This window comes from Schistocerca gregaria, chromosome 2, assembly GCF_023897955.1.
Source record: "Schistocerca gregaria isolate iqSchGreg1 chromosome 2, iqSchGreg1.2, whole genome shotgun sequence".
NCBI classification, from domain to species: Eukaryota; Metazoa; Arthropoda; class Insecta; order Orthoptera; family Acrididae; genus Schistocerca; species Schistocerca gregaria.
In genome coordinates, this window is record NC_064921.1 from 374253179 (window position 1) to 374272767 (window position 19589).

The window sequence follows — 19589 nt, forward strand, 5'->3', positions numbered from 1 at the left end:
ACACAAGGCTGCTAGCTTTTATATTTAGAAAATATACAGAGAAAGCAGCCTTGTCTTTACATACAGAGACAGAAAAAAAACCACTGCCAAGAAGGAGTTGTGTGAGATAAATAAAAGTTGGTAGGCGGGTTTCTACATCCGAATTATGTTAACTATTTATATTTCATGGCAGTTGCATAAGAGTGGCACTGATGGTGCCACTGTGAGGATGCAAATTAAGTTTTCTTTAAATAAACCCTCTTGCAGTCACGAGCATTAGTTACCTTTGAGACTGGACATAGTGAGTGGATGTTAGTCAAGAATGCCTTTAACACATCAAGGATACCATTATGAACAACTCACTGAGTTTCAATGAGATCATGTAATGCTATGAGAAGCTGGATGTTCCTTCCACGATAGTGTAGAAATACTTGGCTGGACTGTAGCCACTGTTCATGATTAGTGGCAGCGGTGGTCATTTCAAGGTATGGTTGTAAGAAGACTGGGCTCCAAATGGCCATGTGCCACTACCAGGAGGGAAGATTGCTAAAAATATGTGTGTGTCAAGGCAGACAGCCACATATACAAATAAATGTGAAACTGAGTAATTATAGAACTCACTGATGATGTCAGGCTGTGGTGTATAGCACACCATATTGTGTCTGTAGCAGCAATTCAAGCACCAGTTGGCAATTCAGTGACACAATGAACTGTGGCAAATCGGTTATTCATGGAGGGCTCCAAGCCAGGCACACTGACCTCTGATCTCAGACAGTACCATTTGCGACTAGTCCAACATCCTCTACAGAGTGTCGACTTGTTGCCTTGGCATGCACAGTCACCAGCTCTGTATCCAGTGAAGTTTATCTGGGATGTCATTGGATCATCTATAACCAGCATTTACCTTTCCTGTATTGACTGACCAAGGGCAACAGACCTGGAACTCCATTGCACAAATTGTCATCTGGTACATGTATGACACAATGCGTGCACTTTTACATGCTTGCATTCAACATTCTGGCAGTTACACCAGTTGTTAACATACAGTGATTTCACATTTGCAATAGCTTTTCTCATACTTACATTTACCTGTGATCCTGCATCATTAGTCACTTAAATATGTTACCTATACAAATGTATTCCCAAAATTTCATTAATATACACAAGTTATGTTTTGGTGTTGGGACTCGATTTTCCGTCAGTATACAAATAAAAAATCATTTATCAACTATATGAGGGGTGCAAGACACCATGAATACAAAATATGCAGAAAAGCCTACACTTCAGTAAAGTGGATAATTAAGAGGTTATCTCATTTTTCAGACTGTAGTTAGAATCACTTGTTTCAGCCATTGAATTGTGACTCAAGTTCAAGCACACAGAATACCAGATTCTAGAAAAATATGTACCTATCAGAAAAATTGAAGATGATAAAGACTCTCGCTTTAAATACAGACAGTATCAGGAAGATCAAACAGTCTATGTGTATACTGCTGGTTCATAGTGTCCAGTGAGCACAACATTTCAGCATTCAGGGAGGTTGCCAACATTGGGCCTGCTGCTGATGCCTGTTTGGGCATAATCCTAGTTTATGAGGTTGCCCCTCTAATGCCATTGTCCCAGTATTTGTAAGTTTGTGCCAAAACCCCATTACATTCCTATTCCCTTACATGAGTCTAAGACAAACAATACTCTGCGACTGCTGACTTGTTAGGGTACATTGGTTGAGTTAGCCACTGGTGTTCTTGGCTATGATCTTAGATGGTGCGCACCACTTGTACAATACATGTCTTGCCACAGCATCAGGTATGTACCAGATTTCTGCAGACTATAGTTAACTTTAATGCTGCCCAATAATTCCCATGTTTTATTAGATGGGCAAAAGGCAGTTCTTACTCGGTGTTTTTTCAGTATGCTTCTGATGTTTCCTGGTAGCCCATTGGTGTATGATAGAAAGGCGTGGCTGCCTCTTTCTGGTTAAGAGTTTATCTCATTTTTCAGACAGTAGTTTCTGGATCATCTCCACAGAGTTTAGAGTAGTGGGAGTGCACAGGGTGTGCTTAATCTGTCATTCTGGGTAACCATTTTGCTGGAACACAATTCTGAGATGAGATGTTCCAGTTTGCAGGGAGGACACTCGGCATCTGAGATGGTGTGCACCCTGTTTACTATGTTTTAATACCACATTCTTTTGTGCAGGGTTGTGGCAAATGTCTGCATGAAGATATAGGCAGTATACATTTTCTTTTGGAACACACTGTGGCCCAGGATGCCTTCAGTTCTTCTTTTGGAATGGTTGTCTTTCTTCTGCCTCAGTCTCTACAGTGAATTTGATGTTAAGATGAATGGAGTTTAGATGAGTGAGGAAGTCATGGAGTTTGTCTCATCAGTGGGGCTGGATGAATGTGTCATCCATGTAGCAGAAAAAGCAAGTGGATTTCCATTTGGATGACTCTAGGGAATGGATGACTCCAGGGCTGCTTCTTCGAAGTGTCCCGTATACAAATTTGCAACCACAGGCGAGAGTGGGCAGCCCATTGTGACTCCCTGTGTTTGTTCATGGTTTTCTCCATTCAATAGAAAATACATGGAGGTCATAACATGCCTGAAAAGATTGGAGGTTTTCCCTTCAAACTTGTGACCAGAGAGTTCAGCTGACTGTCGTAGAGGCACCCTGGTGAAAAATGAAAGACCACCAAAGCTCATTGGCATATGTAAGGCATTCAACCTAAAGTTTTAGGTGTTTCAGGTATTTTGCCATAAAATATGTAGGAACCCTGATGTTGCTGACAGTGGGGCATAACAAGATCCCATCTTTGTAGACCTTAGGGAGACCAAAAAGTCTTGGTGGTACAGGTCCTTGGGGTAACAATTTTCTGAGAAGCCATCTCTGGCAAGCTGAGCTCCTGAGATGTGCTCTGGTCTTGTTTTCCACCTTCTTGTAGGAGTTGTCACCTTCTCCTGCATCTTATCAGTGTGCCTTTTTCAACAGGTAATACAACAATCTGTGGGCACTCTCAGGTCCTGAATGGTCGCCGATTCAGCTGGTAATATTTGATTCAGTAGACATAGTTATCATCAGAGAACTACAATTTGAGGATATACTCCTTAAGCTGCTTAAGGCAGCAGTCACACTGCAGCCTGCTCAACTATGCAGAAAATTCGCACGACTAGTGTTAACGTAGGGTTAGAAATAAAGTTAAGTCCCTCTTACAAAATTGAAATTGTTTTTCCTGCAAGATGCATGTCAGTCCATGTCAGTCAGATTTAGACAGCCCTCAAGACATGGTTTTCAGCAAGATGTAAAAATTTTTATATTTGATGTCCTGTAGCCTTCCTATATGCAGAATTGACTGCCACCAAATAACATCATCAATTCAGTCCTGCCCCAGGAAGCAAAAGTTGGCCAGTTGTAAATGTAATTTAAATAATTCTGAACTTTGCTTATGTGATTCATCATGTCGATTCAGTGGGAAGTGGGAGAATCAAGAATCAGGCACGTTTTGCCCTGATACATGACAGGATACATGTGAAGGTTGTTTAGGCTCCACTGCACAGAATTATCACTGGAAACCCCTTACATGTCCTCCATACAATCCCAATCTCTTGCAGTTTCCATATTTTTGGAGCCCCGAAGAAAGACATTTGTGGCCCATCAATTTGCTTTGGACAAAAAAGTGAACACCTGGGTACAGTTCATGGGTCCGTAGGCAGTTGCAAACCTTCCTCCATGAAGGCATTGACCTTTTTTTCTCACAGTGGGATGAATGTACTAACAGTCAATCACTTTTACTAAAAGGAACAGTTCATGTACTTCTATTTTCATCTGGCTCATTTTCATTTGAGTGCCTCCTATATTTGTACACAAGACACAAGCCAAAGTAGAAAGTAACAAACCAAAACTGAAATGTTGAGTCCTGTCCTCAAATGTTCCTTCACAAAGAAGAACCAAGGAATGTTGCTGTCATTCGGTAGCTGTACTGGTGACAGTATTGAATGACAAAGCATCTAGACATCATTATCATCATCATCATCTAAAAACAGTGTAACTCAGTATGAAATTTACAAATGAATTAGCTCTGCACCTGACCATAATTTGAGATAAGAGATATATTATTGTAATAATGTGGAGAAACCACAACTTATGTCCATCTACAACAAGAAGAAGGAGAACTCTCCTACAGATCTGCCTTACTGTACCACTCAAATTTAGTTATTGGTAGACTACAGAGTTCAAACAGTATGAGCTCAGTCAAAGACAGAATGGATTTCAATTTCGCCAATCATGCAAAACTCCGCTTCCAGTCTCTGTCGTTAACCACAGAGATGTGGACAGAAGATACTAGATTGATTTGGCTCTTCTAAACTTCCAAAAAGTTTTTCCTGCAGTACCACATGACAGCTTACAAAGAAAATATGTTTCTGCAGAATGTATAAAACAGATTTTCATTTGGATTGGAAATTTCCTACCAGACAGTTTGCTGGGTGGAAAGTCATCTATGGACACTAAAGTAGTGTTTGATGTGCTCCTGGAGAGTGTAATAGCACAGTAGCATTTCATTTGATACAATAATAATAACTTAATGGTTAATTTTAGTTGCAGTCTCAGGCTTTTTATAGTTGTTGCAGTAATGTATGAGGAAATTCTATCAGTAAAAATGGAAATTTCACCAAATAATCAGCTGTTGTGAAAACTGATAACTTGCTCTAAAGAAAATAAGTGATATGAATGGTCCAGATTTGTTTGACTGGCTCTTCCCATGCTTCATCCATGAATTGAACTGAAAGCTAGATTGTCATGGCCCAACGCATGGGAACAAGCATTGTGAAAATGGTGAAACCAGTCAGCTTTTTGCATACTATTGTGAGAGTCTGTGTAAAGTGGTTGAAGGATGATGAAACCATGAGTAAGCAACAAGGTGTTGGATGTTCTCGCCTCAAAAAATGTGATGATTGGAGGCTGCCAGCTCTGTATAGCAGAACAGATGGTGATCTGCGACAGATCTGATGACAGAAAATAGTGCTGGTGCAGGCAAGTGTGTTTTGGAACACATTGTTCAGTGCACACTGTTGAATGGAATTTCACAGCAAATGATACCTACATGTTTCCACATTGGCCCAACATCATGATCAGTTATGGCTGTAGTGGGCACGGGCTCATCAAGATTGGACTGTGCATCATTTGAAATATGTTGCCTGGTTGAACAAATCGTGTTTCTTGTTACACAATATCAACAGTTGTGTACACATGTCACCTGCCAGGCTACAGCTACTGAAAACATGGACCACAGACTCAGACCAGTAGGACCAGTATCTTGCTATGGGGGGCCTGTGGTAGTAATCAAAGGTGCCATAATAGGTGTAGACCATGTGAACAGTGTTGTGGGCCACATGCATCCCTTCATGCTAGATGTCAACAACAGCAACTGCATCTTCCAACAAGATAACTGACACAAGGCTAGAATAATGCTACAGTGGTTTGAGGAGCATGTTAGTGAACTTACATTGATATCTTGGCCACCAGATTAACTTGATCTGAACCTGATGGAGAACATCTGGGACACTTATCAGGCACCAGCTCTGTGCTCGTAAACTACCAACCCGAAATTTGCAGGAACTGTGTGACCTGTGCATAGACATCTGATGCAACACATCTGCAGAAACATACTGAGAACTGTTAAGCAGATAGTTATAATTTTTTGGCTCATCAGCATATGTGGCTGCAGAATCCATTGAATGTGGTAAGCTATAATTGACCTCTAAACTGAGAACTCAGGCATTTATTTATAGGGAACCTATAATTTATTTACCATTTGATTTTTTTATACATGTGTATATGATATTGCAGAGAAGATGAGCCTGAAATAACTCTATGGCCGACTTGGATCAAACACCAGCCCATTAGATTTGTACACGTTTTAGTTGTTTATGCAGCCCAGTGAAAAAGTGCTTCACTTTCCAAATTACAAATGCGTAAATTATTACCAAGCACAAATTAGTTTCTTGTGGATAATTAGAGACAACTAACTGAAGAGATCAAGCACAATTTTCTGGAAACGAAAACAATTCATAAGTTCAGCTTTGGAATGTTTTTAGTAGAATACGGGTACGCCTTTTTGCAATATTAGTTTATTAATTTTTGTTGCACCGTCGAGTAGTTTCAAGGAATCTTTCCTAAAACTATGAATTCTGAGGGTTAATTGTACGCGTTTATGTCATTGTTCGGAAGAAAATGCGCATTTAATCAGCTGTCTAATATGTATGTTTTCAAACTTTCTCCCACGGTATTAGGCCTACCAGATCGCTATTAATGGCTTCTCCCTCATAATGTTCAAACGTGTATGAGAGTGCTGAAAAATCTCTTTCATTCAGTTACTGTCTTGCTCATCTAATGTTAATGTTATTTTTAACTTGGTTACAATTTCGGTATTTTTCTCTATATCACAGAAGTTTGTGTAGCGCTTGTGCTGTCCATTCCATGTGACGAGACCACAAAAATGACTCACGCTATAGTAAACAAGGTTTAGTTGGCCGCTTATTACCACTTAGCTTTGCCGCTGGAAGTCCATGGTGAGTAGACTCGGGAATCCTTAACCAAATTTTGTCCTTTAAGTATCAGTTATAGTTCTTGTGAGATTATAATAATATTTCTTCGGAAACGTACAAGTCATGTTTATTCGAATATGTCTTCAATAACGCGACTTTGGGAAATGTATTAATATCGATTTTTATTTTGACCTTTGCCTAATTGTATACTAGCTAGTGACAAACTGAATTTCCCGTGGACCTTGGAATTTTTTAAAGATGACCAAGTGAAACGCAGGTTTCATTAGTCTTCTGATTCATTGTCAACTCTTGATCTACGGCGCGCAGTTCCCATGCTCAAGAATTTGTTTTAATGCTATTATCGTACTTGTCTAAAAAACCGACCTTTGGATCCCGATGTAATAACAACATGTATTATATTATAAACGGAAAAAATTTACCAGTACTTCATAGGTGGGCGAAATTTTTCGACGCAGTGCCCTAAAAAAGATCGCTCTCTTTGCTGCCTTGCAATAACCACCATTTTGATCAACGTTATGACGAAATTGCTCTTCGTACGAATTCGTAAAGAACTACAATTGGAAGCCGAAGGGTGCGACAAGACGAACCAAAATATATTAACTAAGAGGAAAAATATTTCTCGAAGCATTGCCATTACCCTTTCTACACACACCATACAACATACCAGTTATTGTAATAAGACTCGACTATTGTAGCCAGACAGAAGGTGTTAGAACACTGAGAATGTTTGACTAGGTCCTGCTCGTACATCGTCATTTTAATGGAACATAGTGTAACGTGAATTCCAAAATATACCGAACCAGGCATGCCAGTATACAAAAGTCAAGAATTCAACGTCACATAACAAATTTGAACACTCGACGTTTGTTCATCTGAATCAGTTGTTTCGTCACAGACCAAAAAGCCCCTTTCATGAAATTAACATCAACTTTGTTCCAAACAAATTACAATTTTTAATGCGGTGTGCGAAATGCAGGTGAAACAATTACGTAAATTGTACAAGCATCTATGGCGTTCCAAGAGATAGTTGTTTATTTAAACGCTTAAGTACGAATTTCAGATTGCCATGCAAATCTCCGATTGTGTTTTTCATGTATGAAACTTAAATTTGCATACACGATGTAACACAGATTTAGCATCTCACAAAAGGGAACTTGAACGTTATTAGCCCATTCATTTCTGTAACTAGGTCTATAGATTTAAAAACAAAGTCAAATGTCAACTGGTTCACTAACGTTTGCGAAAGTTAATATTGTACATCTATGAAGAATGGCCGAAATGATTCAGAACTGACAAGATGTCTATCAAAATGTACCAGCAATGAGTGACCCAGAATGCAAGGAGGTGGTGTGTGTGACCAGAAATGCCATAGATATGCAGTGAGATGTGTGGGAAAAAAAGAAAGAAAAAGTGATGGGTGGTTACTGCACCCTTAGATGATAAATACAGCATGTGGTAATCGCTTTCTTGCTCCAAAGATCATTTTCCCACACTATTGACTCAATGCTGAAGCACTCCAATAGGTGTAGGCCTATCTACATCTACACCCGTACTCCGCAAGCCACCTGACGGTGTGTGGCGGAGGTTACCTTGAGCACCACTATCGGTTCTCCTTTCTATTCCTGTCTCGTATTGTTCATGGAAAGAAGGATTGTTGATATGCCTCTGTGTGGGCTCTAAACTCTCTGATTTTATCCTCATGGTCTCTTCACGAGCTATACTTAGGAGGGAGCAATATACTGCTTGACTCCTCGGTGAAGGTATGTTCTCGCAACTTCAACAAAAGCCCGCACCGAGCCACTGAGCGTCTCTCCTGCACAGTCTTCCACTGGAGATTATCTATCATCTCCGTAATGCTTTCGCGATTACTAAATGATTCTGTAACAAAGTGCGCTGCTCTCCGTTGGATCTTCTCTCTCTCTCTTCTATCAACCCTATCTGGTACGGATCCCACACTGGTGAGCAGTATTCAAGCAGTGGGCAAACAAGTGTACTGTAACCTACTTCCTTTGTTTTCAGATTGCATTTCCTTAGGATTCTTCCAATGAATCTCAGTCTTGCATCTGCTTTACCGACGATCAGCTTATATGATCATTCCATTTTAAATCGCTCCTAATGCCTACTCCCAGATAGTTTATGGAATTAACTGCTTCCAGTTGCTGACCTGCTATATTGTAGCTAAATTATGAGGGATCTTTCTTTCTATGTATTTACAGCACATTACTCTTGTCTACATTGAGATTCGATTGCCATTCCCTGCACCATGCGTCAATTCACTGCAGATTCTCCTGCATTTCAGTACAATTTTCCATTGTTACAACCTCTCGATATACCACAGCATCATCCGCAAAAGCCTCAGTGAACTTCCAATGTTATCCACAAGGTCTCTGTTGATTGATGGCATATGTTGCTGGCTGAACAGGTGGATGCATTTAATTATATCAGATTCAATTTTAGAGAAAATACACACACTTCAGATTACATTGACCATTATCACAATGTACCAAGTGCCATATGTGGAGTTTTTGGATGGGTTCTTCATCGGCCAGTCCTCCAGTAATGGTTGCAAAGCATTTAACACTTCCATGGTGACTGCAGCCTAGGAGCCACCATTGTAAAATTGCATGAAGGACAAATGAAAGTGTAACAGTTTGGGACACCACTGAATACATGAAGCAGTTTTGTCTCGTGTATCGAGGTCATACCAACCTGCAAGTGCCATACAAAGGATCTTTCAGCTTTTAAGTGCTGCTGTTTGGGGATTTCCACATGTCATATTGCAGTAATACAATTCTCAGCTATAAATGCTGAGGAATTCGTAAGCATTCTTCAAAGAAAAATAAGTACCACTGCCTGCCTGACTTGCAAGTTTGCTTGAAATGTTTCTCATCAAGTGTTGGCCAACACGCATGATCATCATGGCTCCCTAGCAACCATAGTTGGTTCTTTTCAACTCTCATACAGACGACATGCAGAGAGATTCTGCAGTTGCATACCTAGACTGTCTTTGTTTCTTCGCCACATATGTTGAAAGGTGTTGATTGTAGTGTGTGAGGCTTTATTTATTGAATTATCAAAGCTCATATACATTTAAGTGATTGTTTTTCATTTTTGTGCTATCATGTATCTAATGTGTGGTATAAAGATTATTTCAGTTACAAGTATTCCTGGTGTTACATTTTTCAGAAATATTGTAGTCAAACAATAAATGAATGCATTTTTGTTGCAGTGTAATGCTTTGTACTATCAATTAGTTTTCCTTTACATTAGGTGCTTCTTACATCAGATGATGATACCCCAAAGCCAAAAGAACTGGTACTGCTACAAGGGAAATTGAATATGTGCTATGAAAAAGAGGTACTGGAAATTAAAGAAAAGCATGCAAATGAAATTTCAGAGATAAAATCTGAATATGAAAAAGTAATCGATGAGTTGAAAGCCAACAATTTAAGAAATACTCATGAACTTACTACCACCAAGAAGGTAATTATTAAATTCGAGTTTTTATTTTAAAAAAGACTGGGCTAATTATTAATAGTAACTTTATTTATTTTTCAAGTGCATTATTATATGGACTCACCGTAGTTTACTGGAAAGTTTTTTCATGTAATTAAGGTACATTTTATTTCAGGTCCAAGAAACAAGTAATATTTTGAAGAAAGATTGTGATGATGCTTTCAGTCATGAAGTCTGTGCTGATTATCAAGCAGTAGTAAATGAAAGGTAAAATGTCATTTGCTGAAAGTATATAGTATATTAAAATTTATAAAGAAGATAGTTTGTGAATGTACTCTCTTGCAACTGTCCCTCTTGCTGCCACTCCATGTGATGGACTGAGCATGGAGGCACAGTGGTGAGCACATGGGCTTACATTTGAGATGACAGTCGTACAATTCCAGATTTATGTTTTCTGTGGTTTCCCAGCTCCCTTGAAACAGATGCCCAGTTGGTTTCTTTGAAAAGGACATGGCATTTCCTTCTCTAACCACTTCCCAGTTTGAGCTGGTGGACTGCCTAACCATCTCGCTGTCGAGATTTTAAACCCTAATCTTCATTCTTCCTCCCAAGCAACATCTATTTTTTGCGTTTTTCCCCATTGATTATCGGGAAACTGCGCTATGATTCTGCGCTATGATTCTGTCTGAAGTGATTATTAGTATCTATGATGTAATATCTCCCTCTCACTGTTTCATATATGTATAGTTTGCCCAACAGTTTCTGACTTCTCTGGGTGTTGATCAGTCAGAAATTCTCTCTGTATCATCTTCTGAAAGTAAAAAATACTAATGGTAATGAATTAAATAAGAGCTACGTAGAAAATGTATTTATTTAGTTTAGGTGATGGTCTCTGAAGAGTGAGAGTTGTGATAGCCAACTGGAATATTTGTAAGTTTATGGTGGATCTCATACTTTGGAGGTCATGATCTCTTTCTCAAAGTACGGAAATAAAGATAATAACTGATGAAAAAAGATAGAGGTAACAAAGGGAAATATAAGTGAAAATAGTGCCATGTGACATCCACTTTCTCATGCCTGTCATAGAAGCCTGGGGAAAATAATACAAACTCACATATATCATTTCGAATCAGCATACATTTTCCTAAGAACAATGCATTTCATATATAGGCCCACAAATTTTTGGAAGCTGTTGGAGGATATTTTTCCCCCAATATGTTCCAAAATGGCTTAATAATGTTTAAATCAAAATTATTGAGATCAAGAACAATACCTATTCCACTGAATGAACATGGTAAAATAAAATGATTTTATCAACATTCATTGCTAAATTTCCTTTCTGTATAATGTTAAGACCCACTGACCTTGTGATATGACACTGATCATCATACAGGATTACAATTATTGAACTATATGAAATAAAGTGTCATAACTTCTAAACAGCTTGCGTTAGGACGCTTAAACTGCACGATTGTCTCCAGGGCATGATGGGCATTAGTATGTGCATGCACGGCTTTTTTTAGCAATGAAACCCACTTTCATTTGGATTGGTTCGTCAATAAGTAAAATTGGCACACTTGGGGGACTGAGAATCCACGTTTCATGATTGAGAAGTCTCTTCACCCCCAATGGGTGACTGTGTGGTATGCAATGTCCACTCACGGAGTAATTGTTGCAATATTCCTTGATGATGGCATCGTGACTGCCAAATGGTACATGAAGGTTTTGGAATATGATGTCATCCCCATTATCCAAAGTTACCCTGATTTCAACAATATTTGGTTATACGATAGAGAGCTCGGCCCCATCGAAGCTGGAGTGTGTTTGATGTCCTGGAGGAGCGCTTTGTGGACCGCATTCTGTCTCTGGGACATGCCTCTGGCATGGGTCTCGGTTGGCCACGATATTCCACAGATCTGAACACATGCGGCTCATTTTGGTGGGATGGTGTTAAAGAGAAAGGTGTACAGTGATAACCCCAAAACCATTGCTGAGCTGAAAACAGTCTTTCAGGAGGTGATCAATAGCATTGATATTCTGACACTTCAGTGGGTCATGCAGAATTTTGCTGTTCTTCTGTGCCACATCATCACCAATGTGGGCAGGCATTTCGAACATGTCATATAACCTAAATCTGAATATCTGTAGTGATGTTTACATGTTGAACAAAGTCATTGTTGGCAGGAAGATAAATGGTACCACACAGACAAGTTGATTACAGTTTTAACTTTGAAAGACCAACATTGTTGTGCTACACGGCCACAAAATGTAACTCTTAGTGTGGCGTCAAGCGACCATGGTTGGGAATATAAGCATCCAGATGTCACGGCATGGAGTTGTATGGGTCTAGGATGTAATCCTGTGATACTCCATCCCATTCTGCTTGCACCTGAATGCACAGTTCGTGCACATTGGTGGGTGGACGTGCTCCATGGCACCCCACAAATTTTAGATTGGGGATTTCCACATATCGTTTGGCTGTTGCAGATTCCATTAGGAGCACAGATCTGAACACATGCGGCTCATTTTGGTGGGATGGTGTTAAAGAGAAAGGTGTACAGTGATAACCCCAAAACCATTGCTGAGCTGAAAACAGTCTTTCAGGAGGTGATCAATAGCATTGATATTCTGACACTTCAGTGGGTCATGCAGAATTTTGCTGTTCTTCTGTGCCACATCATCACCAATGTGGGCAGGCATTTCGAACATGTCATATAACCTAAATCTGAATATCTGTAGTGATGTTTACATGTTGAACAAAGTCATTGTTGGCAGGAAGATAAATGGTACCACACAGACAAGTTGATTACAGTTTTAACTTTGAAAGACCAACATTGTTGTGCTACACGGCCACAAAATGTAACTCTTAGTGTGGCGTCAAGCGACCATGGTTGGGAATATAAGCATCCAGATGTCACGGCATGGAGTTGTATGGGTCTAGGATGTAATCCTGTGATACTCCATCCCATTCTGCTTGCACCTGAATGCACAGTTCGTGCACATTGGTGGGTGGACGTGCTCCATGGCACCCCACAAATTTTAGATTGGGGATTTCCACATATCGTTTGGCTGTTGCAGATTCCATTAGGAGCACAGATCTGAACACATGCGGCTCATTTTGGTGGGATGGTGTTAAAGAGAAAGGTGTACAGTGATAACCCCAAAACCATTGCTGAGCTGAAAACAGTCTTTCAGGAGGTGATCAATAGCATTGATATTCTGACACTTCAGTGGGTCATGCAGAATTTTGCTGTTCTTCTGTGCCACATCATCACCAATGTGGGCAGGCATTTCGAACATGTCATATAACCTAAATCTGAATATCTGTAGTGATGTTTACATGTTGAACAAAGTCATTGTTGGCAGGAAGATAAATGGTACCACACAGACAAGTTGATTACAGTTTTAACTTTGAAAGACCAACATTGTTGTGCTACACGGCCACAAAATGTAACTCTTAGTGTGGCGTCAAGCGACCATGGTTGGGAATATAAGCATCCAGATGTCACGGCATGAAGTTGTATGGGTCTAGGATGTAATCCTGTGATACTCCATCCCATTCTGCTTGCACCTGAATGCACAGTTCGTGCACATTGGTGGGTGGACGTGCTCCATGGCACCCCACAAATTTTAGATTGGGGATTTCCACATATCGTTTGGCTGTTGCAGATTCCATTAGGAGCACAGATCTGAACACATGCGGCTCATTTTGGTGGGATGGTGTTAAAGAGAAAGGTGTACAGTGATAACCCCAAAACCATTGCTGAGCTGAAAACAGTCTTTCAGGAGGTGATCAATAGCATTGATATTCTGACACTTCAGTGGGTCATGCAGAATTTTGCTGTTCTTCTGTGCCACATCATCACCAATGTGGGCAGGCATTTCGAACATGTCATATAACCTAAATCTGAATATCTGTAGTGATGTTTACATGTTGAACAAAGTCATTGTTGGCAGGAAGATAAATGGTACCACACAGACAAGTTGATTACAGTTTTAACTTTGAAAGACCAACATTGTTGTGCTACACGGCCACAAAATGTAACTCTTAGTGTGGCGTCAAGCGACCATGGTTGGGAATATAAGCATCCAGATGTCACGGCATGGAGTTGTATGGGTCTAGGATGTAATCCTGTGATACTCCATCCCATTCTGCTTGCACCTGAATGCACAGTTCGTGCACATTGGTGGGTGGACGTGCTCCATGGCACCCCACAAATTTTAGATTGGGGATTTCCACATATCGTTTGGCTGTTGCAGATTCCATTAGGAGCACAGATCTGAACACATGCGGCTCATTTTGGTGGGATGGTGTTAAAGAGAAAGGTGTACAGTGATAACCCCAAAACCATTGCTGAGCTGAAAACAGTCTTTCAGGAGGTGATCAATAGCATTGATATTCTGACACTTCAGTGGGTCATGCAGAATTTTGCTGTTCTTCTGTGCCACATCATCACCAATGTGGGCAGGCATTTCGAACATGTCATATAACCTAAATCTGAATATCTGTAGTGATGTTTACATGTTGAACAAAGTCATTGTTGGCAGGAAGATAAATGGTACCACACAGACAAGTTGATTACAGTTTTAACTTTGAAAGACCAACATTGTTGTGCTACACGGCCACAAAATGTAACTCTTAGTGTGGCGTCAAGCGACCATGGTTGGGAATATAAGCATCCAGATGTCACGGCATGGAGTTGTATGGGTCTAGGATGTAATCCTGTGATACTCCATCCCATTCTGCTTGCACCTGAATGCACAGTTCGTGCACATTGGTGGGTGGACGTGCTCCATGGCACCCCACAAATTTTAGATTGGGGATTTCCACATATCGTTTGGCTGTTGCAGATTCCATTAGGAGCACTGACGGTGAATGGGCGCCATACAATAATGATCCCCACACCATCAGACCAGGCTGGCATGACATGTGACGGAAGAGCTTAAGCTGCTCTTCATGGCGCTTTCCACTGTAACTCTAGAGACAGAACTGTTGATCGTTGCCTCCAGGCAGAAGTGGGACTTGGCACTGAAAATGACCCACATCCCGTCTGCAGGGCTCCACATCTGTCCTTGCCAACAGCAGGTGTTTCAGGTGCAATGTTATGGGGGTGTGAGTGGTAGGTGTCTTAATGCTGAGCATGCGGCAAGCCCTGCATCATACAACCACCTGTCAGTGGTACTAACACTTACAAGATGTTGCATAGATGGCAGGACAGCCTGCTGAAAACCAGCTGTATTGATGGTGGATATATTCATGTATGGTGGACAATCTGTTGGTCCTTTCTCCATGTGGTGCATGTAAAGTATCTAGATCATGCATGTGAGCATTCCTGTATCCTTTGCCACCAACAGTGGGCATTGATGGCATCCGTACGACCAGTGTTGCACACAGTACAATGATACGACAACTCAGACTCTCAGAGCTCCTCAGTGGGGACCGTCTCGAATCTGTCGAGCTGGGCAACCCACTGCCAGACATGTCTGGTTATAGTACAGATGCAGGTGATGCTCTAGGGATGCTACCTGTTGTCATACTTGCTTTCATGGATCATTAGCATATCTGATGGTGTGCAACATACCCACTCAGTTTGAAATTGGTTGCATCCTTCTAGGTGCAGCTCTTTTGACGACGATCAGCATAGAACCTCCATTATTGTTGACTGTTAGAAGGATGCAATCTGAATTGTTCATGCCATCTGATGTTACCCCTTGAACCCATGTTCTGTAATAGGGAACACAAAAAGAATCAACACACCAAACCACATTCCTTCTGTCCTGTGTTCAGTAAGTCAGGTTTCGTGCTTCTTGCATCAAAAGTCTTCACAGTCGCTCACTTTTAACAAATGCAACAAACAACAATGTTGGTTCTTTTGATTAATTCAGTTCTCTTCAACAATAATTGAGCTCTTCAGCCATTTCTGTTACAGTACTATTATAGCATGTAACAATCATTGTTAATGCACTCCTTTCTCTGTAATTTATCATGAGTGTAGCTATTTTCCCATTAACTCTGTATGCTGTCATGATACTAGATGAAGTATGTCTGTCTATCCTTGTTAGATTTATGTCTGTTGTCAACTAGGAGGACTCCAGCAGTTTGCCATAATTGGATGAGCATAAGGTCTGAGATGAGAGTAAATCATCACAACACCAAAACAAGTACTGATTCACTAACGGCTTAGAACAGTTTTGATTTTATAGTACCATTGTTAAGATGCTCTGTATTACTCAGTGTGCTTGCTGGCAGAACCATACCCCCCCCCCCCCCCCACCAACACACACACACACACACACACACACACACACACACACACACCTTTCTTAAAGTGACAATGAGTTGCTCAATAAGTTATCCATTGGTAATTGCCCAGCACTCTTAAACTGATAACTGAAACTGTGTTTTGGCTATTGTAATTCATCACAAACCAATCATTCAGGTCTTTCCTCTACTTTTGAGGAATAAGCCATGTGGTCATATTTCTTCTGTTGTCTTTGTGTGGCCTTGACTATTTGGCTCTGAGAGTGTTAGAGTTCTTAATGAAGTAAAAGGAAACTATTCCTTTAACGTTTCTAATAAGATCACAAAAGTTCTTTGATTTATTATTGTAAATTTGTAAACACTGCCAGATATGTAACTGCATGTTGAGTCTATTTTATATAACAGAAATATTGTGGCATGATGTAGTAAATTCGCAGTGATGGTTAGTTAGTAGCACATAAAGAAATGACTATGTTAGCAACTATTCTCAAAAACGAGCGTAAATAAATTTGTACAGCAGCCATATCTGTAAACTGCACTTCTCTGTGGCACATATGACTGAAAATGTCTGATTTACCTGTGAGAAATCTTGGTTTCTTAAGGTTTGATTTACAAAAACTGTTGTATATTGCATTAAAGCTGTCAGACATGTATGCCTAGCAGTTGTTAGCTTATCATACATTAAATTTCTTATATTTCTGCCATTAACTATCATTTATAGACATGCTAGCCGTTAATCATAAACCTTTGGGTTTGTGTTTTGGTGTAATAAAACAGTTATTTCTTGGTATGTAACTGTGGATTTTCTCCCAGTGATATATCCTTTATGTGCATTCAACTTGGCACTAAAATTCAGCAGCATTTCTCAGTAACCTTCTGCTACAGTTCTATTGCTATTGCTTAGTGACGAGATAAGATTTTTGTATTGCACCAGATGATCATATATTTTGTGGGGTGGTTGCATTGCACTTATTTCAATAGGAGCATGTTTTAAGAAATGAAGATTTAGTAGAGTGAGTACCTGCCAGATTGTCTTTTGGAGCACTAGATGTAGAAGTAAATAATAAAAAAACTGTTTCCCCATGATACATTTGTAACTTTACTCTGCTCAAATTAACATTTTTGTTTATCTTTCAGAGACAGCTTGAGAAATATGGCAGAAAAGTTGCGATTCCTAGTTGAGGAACTTGTGCAGTACTTTGGTGTATGTGAAGAGGAACTGAATATAGTTTTAGCTGAAAAACTGACATCATGGAACAAAGTAAATGAATTAAAGACTGCCAGCCCACAGGAGCAGCTACCATTTGGAGAGACAAGTCAGTTGAAAACCATTGTTGATTTCCAAAATACTAATGTATCGGTGAATTCTTTGAGTCACACAAGAACTTCAGAGTCTTCATATGGGTCGAATGATATCAATGTGTCTGCTGACAATAGAGTGGATTTACATGATGACGATGAAAATTCATCGTTGCCTGTGGCACACAATGTTTCCAGTGAACAACAAGTTATGCGGAAAGTTCATTTTGCGCCTAACATCTCAAGTATCATTAATATTAATGATGAGAGTAGCTTTATGCAGTTCATCGAAGAAAATAAGGATTGGTCAGTTGACATCCATACTGAGCTTTCTAATTGCTTGAGACGTTTAAGAAAAGAAGCATCAGCTTTGTTTGGTTTATCAACTACGTTGCCAGAGCACTTGAATACTGCAAACAGTAAAGCAAAGTCACTGGAAGACAAAGTAGTTGTCTTATGCGATGAGCTTTCAAATGAAGCCCAAGAAAAAGAAGGCCTACTTGTGCAAATAAATGAATTGATTTTAAAAAATAAAAATTTAATGAAGGACTTAGATTTGTGTAAAATTAGAATTGGAGAACTCGAAAGAGAAAGACAGACGAAAGAAATTGTATCAGAAGGATTTGGAGAAAACATCCATTCAGGTCTTACAAGACAGTTGGAAAACATGGCAAAACTTCAAGATAAAGGTAAGAAAAAAGAAAGAAAAAAAAATTAATCATTTAAGTATTTAAGTTCAGATAAGTAGTACTCCCTTGATCATTTAACAAATGAAGTATTAGTTGTGATGAAAGGTCAGAGTGAGTAAGCACAAACATTCTTGAAAGTGTTATTCTTTTTAAAGTTCTCCATATTTTTAATTACCCATATTTATTTCGGACTCCACGTTTTCTAATCACATCCATAGGATTGATAGGTTATTGGAAAGTTCTTGATGGAATGTAAATAATGAATATTCATAAAGATTTGTAACTGACCTCTATAACTCCCTGTCAACATGTCTAAGATCACTAACTCGTGCTTTTGCAGTGGATTGAATGCAGCCAGTTCAAATCCTATACTGAAAACAGTTTTTTCACTGGTACTTTGTTGTTAAAGCGAGAGGAGGTGAAGGGGTATAGTTCCTTATTGTTGGACACTGTGCCAAAGTCCTAGGTGATACACGAAATCTGTCTGCGTTGCTTTATGGAGTGAGGGTATGTGACACTGTTGATAATGGTCCATTTGCTGGCTGAAGATATTAAGCTCAGCTACTTCCTTCATACTACTGAAGAAAAATAAACTAAGTGGCGGTACCAGATTTCACACTCTTCAACAATTATGTTGTTGTTGTTGTGGTCTTCAGTCCTGAGACTGGTTTGATGCAGCTCTCCATGCTACTCTATCCTGTGCAAGCTTCTTCATCTCCCAGTACTTGCTGCAACCTACATCCTTCTGAATCTGCTTAGTGTATTCATCTCTTGGTCTCCCTCTCCGATTTTTACCCTCCACGCTGCCCTCCAATGCTAAATTTGTGATCCCTTGATGCCTCAAAACATGTCCTACCAACCGATCCTTCTTCTTGTCAAGTTGTGCCACAAACTCCTCTTCTCCCGAATTCTATTCAATATCTCCTCATTAGTTATGTGATCTACCCATCTAATCTTCAACATTCTTCTGTAGCACCACATTTCGAAAGCTTTTATTCTCTTCTTGTCCAAACTAGTTATTGTCCATGTTTCACTTCCATACATGGCTACACTCCATACAAATACTTTCAGAAACGACTTCCTGACACTTAAATCTATACTCGATGTTAACAAATTTGTCTTCTTCAGAAACGCTTTCCTTGCCATTGCCAGTCTACATTTTATATCCTCTCTACTTCGACCATCATCAGTTATTTTACTCCCCAAATAGCAAAACTCCTTTACTACTTTAAGTGTCTCATTTCCTAATCTAATTCCCTCAGCATCACCCGATTTAATTTGACTACATTCCATTATCCTCGTTTTGCTTTTGTTGATGTTCATCTTATATCCTCCTT

General features: G+C 39.7%; 1 protein-coding gene across 10 annotated transcripts in view; it reads left to right on the forward strand.

The window, feature by feature from the left end:
* LOC126319942 (A-kinase anchor protein 9-like) overlaps nt 1–19589 on the forward strand; it is a 490541-nt gene that overhangs the window by 283491 nt on the left and 187461 nt on the right. For all 10 annotated transcript variants that reach the window (XM_049993656.1, XM_049993664.1, XM_049993682.1 and 7 more), the window contains 3 exons: nt 9817–10029; nt 10178–10269; nt 17402–18252. In XM_049993656.1, coding sequence (XP_049849613.1) covers nt 9817–10029; nt 10178–10269; nt 17402–18252 — 1156 coding nt within the window. The remainder of the gene's footprint in view (nt 1–9816; nt 10030–10177; nt 10270–17401; nt 18253–19589) is intronic.